At 36.4% G+C, this 10,441-nt stretch overlaps 2 protein-coding genes across 2 annotated transcripts; both read right to left on the bottom strand.

Annotated features, from left to right (window-relative positions):
- Positions 1-2,240: 2,240 nt before the first annotated feature.
- On the bottom strand, positions 2,241-2,531 carry LOC117792656 (dormancy-associated protein 2). The gene has a single exon (XM_034632872.1). It carries the CDS (start codon positions 2,529-2,531, stop codon positions 2,241-2,243), a length of 291 nt encoding a protein of 96 aa, XP_034488763.1.
- Positions 2,532-5,419: 2,888 nt separating this feature from the next.
- LOC117792655 (probable cytochrome P450 313a4) lies at positions 5,420-7,260 on the bottom strand. The gene is made up of 6 exons (XM_034632871.1): positions 7,107-7,260; positions 6,606-6,791; positions 6,472-6,544; positions 6,284-6,410; positions 5,650-6,226; positions 5,420-5,580 (listed from the first exon to the last, which is right to left on the bottom strand). Exons 1-6 carry the CDS (start codon positions 7,258-7,260, stop codon positions 5,420-5,422), a joined length of 1,278 nt encoding a protein of 425 aa, XP_034488762.1.
- Between the last annotated feature and the right edge of the window lie 3,181 nt (positions 7,261-10,441).

Genomic DNA, 10,441 nt, shown 5'->3' with positions numbered 1-10,441 from the left:
TTACCCAACTTAACTAAACTATATTTAATTATCTAAGAATTTTTTAAATTTTATCTCGATAATATCAATTTTTTTTCAGAAATTTAAACACGGAAAACATCGGGTGAACCACTCTCCAATTTGAATTAATATTCTCAGTTGATATCTTCTCCCAGCAGTAGAAACCACAATGAAGCACGCGTTCCACACAAAAGTCTAAGCTGTAAAATCCTCCACAAAATTAAAATTTGGCTTAATCATGTGAGACATACACTGGCGCATACATAGACACAATGTGATTAAGGCAAGTAATATCAATTGGTTGACAGTATGCTAAATTATGGATTATGCCCGTGGGGCGACAATCCGCATATCGGTTACAATGTGGCCACACATCGCACGTGACACACGAGCAGCAAGGACAAGTCGTAACTATAGCCGTAACCGAGTCGCTTCCTTCCGCCAACACACCTCGATACAAAGGCCGAATGAGGAGCGGAAGCAGTCGGAGGATACGTTAAACCATTGCTACGTTCTCTGCCCACATGTGGTTAATTATAATTACGCAATTTTAATATCAAAACATGCCTGGCACGAAAGTCAGGCAAACGAGCCAGGTTGAGGTTGAGGTTCAGGTCCAACCTATCCTTAACTAACTCTAAGCGGGGTTGTTGTTGTCGTTGCTGTTGTTGCTGCTGCTGCCGTTTGTCAGGTTCGCGTTGAAAAGGCGAAAAATGATGAATGAAATACGACGATTTTCAATGACAACAAGCAACCCTCGGAGTTGAGGCAACATGCTCGACAGGTTCGCCCACACCCATCCTACTCCTGGTCACACCTCACTCCAGCACGCACACTTTGAGCTTTGATTGAGCATATCCGGTGGGATTAATGGGGGGATGTTTGCGGTTATTTATGCCCACAAAGTCAGTTTGTCAGGAATCGGAGTCGGAGTCGGAGTTGGAGTGACTACCTTCTCCTTAATTTCCTCTACCTCTCCTTCGGCTTGTCGGCCAGCCAACCGAAAAATATTAGCTTTTATGATATTGATAGAAGCCGATGTCTATTGACAATTAAACAATAGAAGAACCACTGCCACAACCAAAAGGGGGCGGCCCTCTGTCCTCTGTCCTGTTTGGGGGTAAGTACTTGCTAGTTAGCTGGGCGTTGCAACGCGTTCTTGTTGCCACAACAAACCGACGAATACGAGTACCCATGTGGCTTATAGGGCAACTCCGATAGCCATCTAATGCTGAATTTGACGCTAAATTAATATGCAACCTCGCTTTGCTTTGCTTTGGGCTCGTTCCCCACATAATTTGCTTAGATTTTTATGTTTATTAGCGGGATTATGATGTCGTTAATATAATCAGCAGACATTTAGAGCAAAAGGGAGTCACGTTTTTATTGCGTTCTTAACGCATATGCTGCAAATTTGATTGAATTTGTTTCCTCTGTGGCTAATAAAATTTCGTACAGACGAATTATATCAAGGAAGACGATTTGAAAACGAGTTTTATGTCAAATAAGTCTGTTTTTGGTACTAGACCATGTCAACATAATAGGTGCACCGATTACTTGAAGAAATAAACAAATTAAGTTTGTATGTATTTGTGTTTAAAACATGACGCAGTTGCTCGAAAAGCATCCAGAAATAACAAACAAGGCGACAGAGACAGCGACTGGACCAAAGGTCATCTAATAAAAAATCAAATGATAATTATGACAATCGTACGTGATAATTGCAGCAACACAGGGTCCCTCCTACACACACACACACACACACACACACCTACGCACTCCTACACCTACCCTCTTGGATGCGTCTCTGAATGGACTGCAAATGCTCAAGGAAAAGAGATGCCGACTCGTGACAGCTCTGAAACATAAACAAACAGACGGAGCGGAGAAACTTCTAATTAGTAGGTAGATATATTCACTAACTCACATACACACAGACCTCAAAGACTGAACCGCCAATTCGAACATGTTTGGAGGGAAGCATTAATAAATAAATAAAGATTTGGTCTTATTTATTTTTAAAATATTGTCTGGCAGACATTGAGGCAACAGGCACGCACACATCTCAGCAGAGGTCAACACGTTGAAATGGGCGAGGTCAAGTTTTGGTCCATTTACTGTGATAATTTTGGAGTGCGCCATATGTTGCTGATACTCGTATTTGAATATTTTTACTTTAAAATGTAATGCAAACGAAACGCACTTTTCCATAATTTTTGTCAGAATTTATTGTTTTATTTTTAACCATAGAAACCAAAGCCGGGACCGAAGCCTCCATAGCCTGGATAGCGACCATAGCCTCCATAGCCACCATAGCCTGGATAGCCACTATAGCCTGGATAACGACCAAAGCCTCCGCGGTATCCTCCACGGTATCCTCCGTAATAGCCTCCGTATCCGCCTCCAAATCCGCCACCAAAGTACTGTCGCTTGGCACGCACCAGTTGATCCTGCTGATCCTGTTGCTCCTCGGCATAAGCCAGAGACAGGAGTACACCAACAATCAAGGCGAAGAATATAACAGCACGCATTTTGAGTATCTTAAACCACACGATAAGATGTGTTATTTGGCAATCTTTAAGTTGAACTGTGCTTGACCATGCGATGAGAATTGGCTTTTATAGTCGTTGGCTCCATCGTTTATCGCCTCGATATTAATGAAATTCAAGAACAATCTCCATAGAATTCCCCAATTGTTTACCTTAAATCAGATGCCGAAACTCGTTTCTCACTAAATGCGAACACAAAAACACAATTTGCTCACCACTTAATCTTTTCTTGTGGTTGCTTTTAGTTTTGATGAAATAAACATGTCGAAATAGCGAAAAATAAAACGGGTTCGAATACGCTTTCAAAGGTACAGGCCCAAAAGCCAATGAGCTTAAATTAATATTTGTTTATGCTAGTCTTATGCAAATTTCAAAAACTTTATTCTAGATATGCTAAAATGTGATTTACGGAGCTCTGGGGATTTTTCCATATACTATATATTTAGTACAAGAAATTTTGTTTATTTTATTTAACGATATTGTTCTGAAATAAAACAGATTTAATGTGATATTATTTAGGTATAAAATGTGATTCATCCTATTTGTTTAGTTTCCGCAAAGACAGAAACTGGCTTTTTGAGTTTAAGTATTTGTCAAAATTTTATAGCTTTAGGCCAAACTTTTGATGAAGTTGAGTAAGAAACCAGACTGAAAATGTAAAAATTCAGATGTTTAAGATATTCATACCATATAGTTCTGCAATCAATCAATTCGCTGTAAAAATTATTATTATCTTGCTTCATTAATAATAAAATGTATGTACTTATTAAGGAAATTTACATTTTGTATTAAATTTCCTATTTCTATATTGGAATTGTGAATACAAATTTTGTGTTGTTTAGAGTATTCGCTTTGCTATGAAATTTTTTGAATTGTCAGATTAAGTGAGCTTTTACAATGACATTTTTTAAAATCTTCATAACAAGGCTATTAGCACAGTTAAACGTGCAAACAGGTGTGAAAAAAGTTGTTTTTGTTGAGTTGGGTTTTTTTTTTTTGGCACTTGTAAGCGTTTAATTATTAGTTGAGTTTAACGCGGAAGCTGGATGACTTTTAATTTTGGGCAGAATCACAGTTTTCGTTTGGCATCAAAATCAAATTCATGTTTATGCTTGGAAATTCCCAAAATGATCGGTGATTCAATGCTAAGCACAAGCATATTAAATTACCACAACAAACAACAAACAACATTTTGTTGTTGTCCATTTGATGTTGATTTGCTTTGATCTCTTCTGGTTTTCTTTTGATATTCGAAGCGACGGGAAGATCGCCAAGCTAAAGCTTCCAAGTTGTATTACAATCGATTTGGCGCCATAAATCAACGCAGCTTGGACGGACACCACAGATCGATTGTGAATTGTGTCGGCAGCAAAGCGATCAGAGATCATTATTATCATTCATCCTCTGATATCCAGATATTCAGTAAGCAGTCCAAGTTGCCTGTTGCCAGATCCACATGTGTGTCACAGACATTGTGATCTTGACAACGCATTTTCTTATAGCTCGACAAGTTTTCACTTCGATTTTCGATATGTGCCGTTAAGAAATTGTGTGTGTGTGTGTCTGTGTGTGTGTGTGAGTGTTGTCATGTGATTTAAGGGTACCGTAAATCACGTCGCTTGTCTAATTTTGTCTCGCTTGAGATTCCCCACATACTTGCCAACTCAATGGAATTATTTCTTCATCTCTTTGGATTGTCAAGTGCTTCCAGCACAGTCTCCGACAGTCTGCCCCACAAATGTGCCACATTTTGCACATCTATATCTCTTTGCTTGTATCTGTATCTGTATCTGTATCTGTATCTGAATCTGTGTCTCTTGTCTGTTTTGCCTGTCCCCACTTATCGATGGATGTTTTGCACTTACAGTCGCAGATTTGCTTTTGTTGCACAATGTTTATCGCATCTGTATCTGTATGCTGTATATGTATCTGTATCTCTGTCCCAGCATGCATCTACATCTGCATGTCTAGCTGCTTGTTGTAGATTGTAAATGTGCGTCTCTTTTAGTCTGCTGTGATGTATTTCAGATCTGTGATCCTCTATCGAGCGTAACTTTTGCTATAATCAACCAGATCTTTTATCACTTACAATAAAGGCTTATACTCTTAATTATTGAGGAGCTGACAGAACTATTCACTTGCTTGGACAACTACATATGGTCAAATCAGCTTAGGACGACAGTATGACAGTATCCGTCCGTCCGTGTGAGCGCCCAAATCTCAGAAACTATAAGAGCTAGACTGAGCAAATTTGGCACATGGACTTCTATAAGCCCCACGCAGATCAAGTTTGTTTTAAATTATTGAAACGCCCCCTTCCACTCCCACTCCCGAAAACCACCACACCCACAGTTTTGAAAATAATAAGTTTTTTTGTGAAAATTAAAGTTATCTACTATTATTACAGAGACATAGTTCGGCAGTAGAGTTCTTTAAAGTACTTTTGTATATATTGAAATAAGTAACGGGTATCCTATATTCGGGATCTCGACTAAAGCCTTTCCGACTAGTTTTATTCCTAATGTCAATGAAGTTGAAAATGCGCATAGCCTTAGTACTTTTAAGATCAATGCTTTAATTAGACTAGTTGATAACAACATTAAGAAGTTATCTTTGACCCTAAGTCTGTATACGAAATTATTAAAGATATTTAAATGATTGACTTAATGATGTTAAAAAAGCTTGATTTAGTTATAAAAAAAAGCTGAATGCAAATACTACAGTGATTTCTCCATCTTCTTTAAGGAATGTTTCAGCGCTGAACGGGACTGAATCAATTAATATGGGTTAAGTTCCAAAATTAGTATTGTGATAAATATATGCATAATATATTTTCATTTATATTAGCATAAAATATGATTTACTCAATCTCAAGCTCGACGTTCCAGCTGTAGACCAGGCAAATCTTTTAATTTAAGTGTAATATTATCTACAACGACCAAATCTTCAAAACGATAACTTGTTTTGACTTCATAGTTTCTCAGAATTTTTACCAACGTGATTTTCAACAACATTAACCCGTATTTCCAGCCTGAAATTGATAATTCGTTAAGTTAATAAAATTACTAATAATAATAATAATTTTAAAAAAATTACACACCTATGCAATTTCGCTTTCCCTTGAGGAATGGTATGAGAGCATAGGGATGCTTATCCTGCAGACTTCTTGGCAGACAATTATCTGGGTTAAAGATATGCGCTTCTGGACCCCATATTTCTTTGCTCCGATGCGTGTGGTAAATACTAATGCAAAATTCAAGTCCTTTTGGGAGAGTAACGCCGTTTGATAACTTCACATCTTCAGTCACTTTTCGTAGTGATAAAGGAAGTGCTGGCATCAGCCTCATACTCTCGTTAATCACCATCTCCAGGTACTCTAATTTCTGTAAATCCTCAAAAGTTACTTCAAAGTCTCCAGTATTGGGGAATACAGATTTGATTTCCTCATAGACTCTCTGCTGATACTCTGGAAACATGGCTAGGTGCATCAAGGTGTAGGTAATAGTGAGTGCAGTTGTTTCAAATGCGGCAAAAACGATTGTATTAGCCTCGTCTTCTACATTTTGATAGCTGAAAACTCGACTCTTTAACTGCTCAATAGCCAGGTTAACAAATGTATTACTCTTGTTCCCTGTTTGATCACTTTTTGAAACTTCCTTTAGTTTTCTGTCAATTATCTAAAAAAAATTCATTTAATATTTATAGGGATTTTTTCGTAAACGTTTAATATTTACAATTTTGATAAATTTTCGTATAGCCGATTTTGAATCATTGAGGAGTGTGTCAACATCAGTCCAGCGTCGAAAACACTTTATGTTATACCAAGGTCTTAAGATCAGTACTATTCCAGCCTCCAGAACACTTTATAGAGTTTTTTATAGGTAATTTAAATATAGAAGGAAAGTGTAAAATTATTATATACCTTTGATATTTCTCCATTATAGTTTCATTTTGATAAACTTCTTCCTTCTTGACATCAGTACCCATGGTGGTTTCTGTTGTTAATATTATTTGAAAATTATGTGGAAATTGTATTCTGAATGAAATTTTACTTACGAGTTGCAATTCGTAGAGTAAAGTTCTTCAATCGCGAAAGCAATTCACTCTCTCCTTTGCCAACTAACGTATTCAGCTCTTGAAGTAAGGAATTTCCTTCAATATTGAATATAGGGATAAAGCTGAGTAAGCCATTATGACTAAAAGCAGGGTTTAATGCCTTGCGATGCTTACTCCACATAGGCTCTATTAAAAAAAATAAATAATATGGTGAAATATACATAAATAATCTATAGTTTAAGTATACCATCAAGAACAATTAATCCATCGCCTAGAAGCTCTTCAAGAACATTGTATGCTATTCGACCTTTGCTCATTGCATGGGGTGAATTCAGTAATTCCCGAATTAAAACTGGATCACTCACAAAGTACACGGGAATTGGACCGAACCAACCCAACCATGATGATCCATACTTTTGTATTTTATTTTCCATAGCTTTCAAGAAACCTACAAATTTGAAAATTCCTTGATGTGAGCTTATTAAATATTTTATTAAATACCATTATTTAACCAGAACTCATGCAGGCTGCCAATTATCGGGTATCCAATTGGCCCAGGTATCCGTAACATAAGTTGGTATAGTCTTCGACGGCTCCACAAAACATAGCACCAAAGCACCACGAGTAAAGTCATCCACAGATTAATTGACAACATTGCTTGAACTTCCTGCTTCGAAATATAGCAAAGCAGTGGCTACATTTATCTCTAAATATGAGTTTTTATAGGATTACTTTACTAAATTAATTTCTGAGTGAACAATCAAGTTATTACATGTTATAATGTCAGGGAAGTTTTAAACATAACTTTAAGACTTTTATGAATTGTAACATATTTATATTTATAATGTTGTCTATTACAAGTTAAGCTAACATCTTTGACCCTATTTAGGCTCAGTGACTGATGACAGTCCAAAGGAATTTGAAATTTTGAGAAAAGTTTTAATCCCACATATATGAACTAAAAGTAACAAATAGTGTAATGTTGTTAAAATAACAACTTTCAGTGATATCAATAGACAATGAGAAAGTTTATTATTTTTTGATTATGCATTCCAAGATCTTCATATATAATAGTTTAACTATATTTTTAAATCGTGTATGACTCTATATTTGCGCTTTGAATTATTCAATAAAATAAAGTAGTCATAATATTTCAGCTACAGACTAGCTGTAAATTTGTGATAAAGGTACCCACTGTCCATGACTCATGCTCCCACCACGTACCCAGACATGAACAATAGGTGAAAATTCGAACCTGTCATTTCGCTGTCAGGTAAAATATTATATGAACTAATCCAAATAAAACCATAAACCATTTGGCTTGTCATCAAAACAATGGCCGCCCCCAAAGAATCACGCAATGACCACGGAAATTGAAGTTTTTATATGATATCATTGACGTTCCACACATAAAACTTTTGTCCAAGCTTACTTTTTTGAGAAGCAACTAATTTGGACATGTCAAGTGTCTGACAGACATTCAATGCACTTTAACTAACTTTCATGACACCAATTATGGCCATAATTTCAGCGTGCATGACAATATTGTTTTTGACATGCGACTGACAGATCCAATTTAACAGGTAACCAAATTAATTACTAAATCAGAACTCCGTCAACTCATACAAAAATTTAAATTAAATTTGAATTAAACAATTAACTGAACAAATCAAAACTGCGAAAAAAAAAATCTGGCTTAAATATTATGTATTATTAATAATATTAAATAATACTAAAATGTTTTCATATGTATAATATATATAAAAACCGTTTGAAATCGAACCTGGAGCATACATTGTTTAAGTACAGAAATACCGATACTTTTCTATGTGAGTTTGAAAGAAAAGTACTCCTTTGTTCACATTCAAATGAAAATTTCTTAAAGAAGATTTATGAATATTCGTTCTATAGGTAAATGAGAGCCACACAAATTTCGATACGCAAATAAACATTCGCAGTTTCATTTAAATTTAGCTGCCTTTGTTTGTGAATACTTTAATTTGGGAATTTCATTAGGATTATGGGGTAGATTTTCGCACAAGCCAAGATGCCCTACATTTCTTAGCTGTGCGATCTACTTAGTTCACCGACAATGGATTTTTTTTTTTTTGGATAGGGTGGAGTGATGTGGGTCTCAGGTAACTGGGAAGGAGCAGCTGGACATCCACCGGACCCTAAATTTGTTGGTGGTTGTACTCAAAGATCCTTGAATTTCCTCGATTACATTTTGGGTGCATTTTCTCAACTTTTGATTATGTGAATATTTGACGATCGGTTTTTTGTATGCAAAACATGTTTGCAAATTTTTTAAGTGTGTTGCGTCCCTTTTTAAATATTTTTGTGGGTTTGAAAAAAATCGTATTTTTTTTTTGTTCTCGACGTCATAACAAGGCGTAACGTGTTGTAAGGCGTCGAATCTGATGAATCGATGACCTCAATTAGGCGAAGGTGACCTCCTGAGTATATTTTTAGCAGAGGGAATGTAACTGTAACAAACCGTTATTATAGTTTAGCAATTGAAGAATATAAATATCTTGAATAATATATCTTAAATTTTTCTTGAATTCTTTATTAAGCTTTAATGTTAAACTACTTCTAATCTGTTGCTCTACAAATCTTAAAGCCATACCAATAGTGAAGTATTATCTCCAACAGTAAACCCAATTACAGATATAGTTTTCATTATGCAATGTCCAAGTAAGTTCATTTTTAGGCACATCTGGTCACAGATAAAATTTTTTTCCCGCCAGAATAAATGCAAATGCTTTCAACTAAAACAAAAACCGAAATCCCAACTTCACGCCTAATCAGCGTCTAAGGCAATGGACAAAGGACAATGTGCATAAATTTAAAATAAAAATCCAAAATCAGAGCAAAATAAATGAGAAAGTGCCAGGCGTTATTTGAGGGTAAAAATTTCATCTTGGCTATATTCTTGCTTGCACGAAAAATTACAACTCTGTCAACATTGATCTTTTGACCTTTACGCCTGAATAGCTAAATCGCCAGACATGCAAAATAATGCATATGAGATTGCACATCAGTCCACACACAGACAATACATATAGGGGTGGAACTGGACGAAAGGCGCGTTAGAACAGGGAGACAGTCAAGAGACAAAGACAAAGATGTAGAGAAAGGTAAGAAGGCAGAAAATGAAATATAGCATTAAAGTAGACGTTTGTATTTAAGGGATGAGCAAGTATTTACCTAAGCAGTTGTTAAGTTTAAAGTTTAGACAGATTATCGAAACATCTGCTGTGTAATTATTTACAATCTGTATTAAGATATAATTATTTATTACATTTTTCCATCAACTGGTCATAAAAATGATATCAAAATACAATTGCCACAAAAACCAATCAAATGAATTGCTGCCACGAACTACAAAACTTTCAGGTGGGGCAGTAGCTCATAATAATTTTATATACGTAAAATAACACTTGAGCACTATCAAATTTACGAGCACAAGCCCTGAACCCTTTTAGGAAGACCAGAAGCTGGCGGCCAGGCTCCTTCATTGAAATTGCAAGCGTCGGGAACACGCGCCCGGCACATAAAAATCTTGGAACTCAAGTGAGTTGATTGTATCCCTTTTGGATCTGCAGATCTGTGCAGTGTGTTGACAGACTACTTAGGGACGGATCCGCTTCAAGGCGTGGGCGCTGCGGAGAAGCACGCGCCGACGACAGTTGCAGGCTGTGCCATAACTTTCAGTGATGTCAGGGCGTTTAGCTACTTAAACACTTGAGATATCATTTTTGGGAACGGCTGTCTCCCAATGATTTCGATGCCTTAATTGCATTGCTTCGATTCCACACATGCTCCACTTCCAC

The sequence above is a fragment of the Drosophila innubila genome (assembly GCF_004354385.1).
Source record: "Drosophila innubila isolate TH190305 chromosome 3R unlocalized genomic scaffold, UK_Dinn_1.0 2_E_3R, whole genome shotgun sequence".
Taxonomy (NCBI): domain Eukaryota; kingdom Metazoa; phylum Arthropoda; class Insecta; order Diptera; family Drosophilidae; genus Drosophila; species Drosophila innubila.
Note: the sequence above shows the minus strand (reverse complement) of the source record. Positions and strands in the feature narration are given on the sequence as shown.

Excerpts from the sequence above, each read along its gene's own strand:
- LOC117792656 (XM_034632872.1), bottom strand. The coding sequence starts at position 2,531 with ATGCGTGCTGTTATATTCTTCGCCTTGATTGTTGGTGTACTCCTGTCT.
- LOC117792655 (XM_034632871.1), bottom strand. The coding sequence starts at position 7,260 with ATGTTGTCAATTAATCTGTGGATGACTTTACTCGTGGTGCTTTGGTGC. Across the intron at positions 6,545-6,605 it reads TACTCTACGAATTGCAACTC|AAACCACCATGGGTACTGAT; the intron begins GTAAGTAAAATT and ends TATTAACAACAG. Across the intron at positions 6,411-6,471 it reads ATAATGGAGAAATATCAAAG|TGTTCTGGAGGCTGGAATAG; the intron begins GTATATAATAAT and ends AACTCTATAAAG.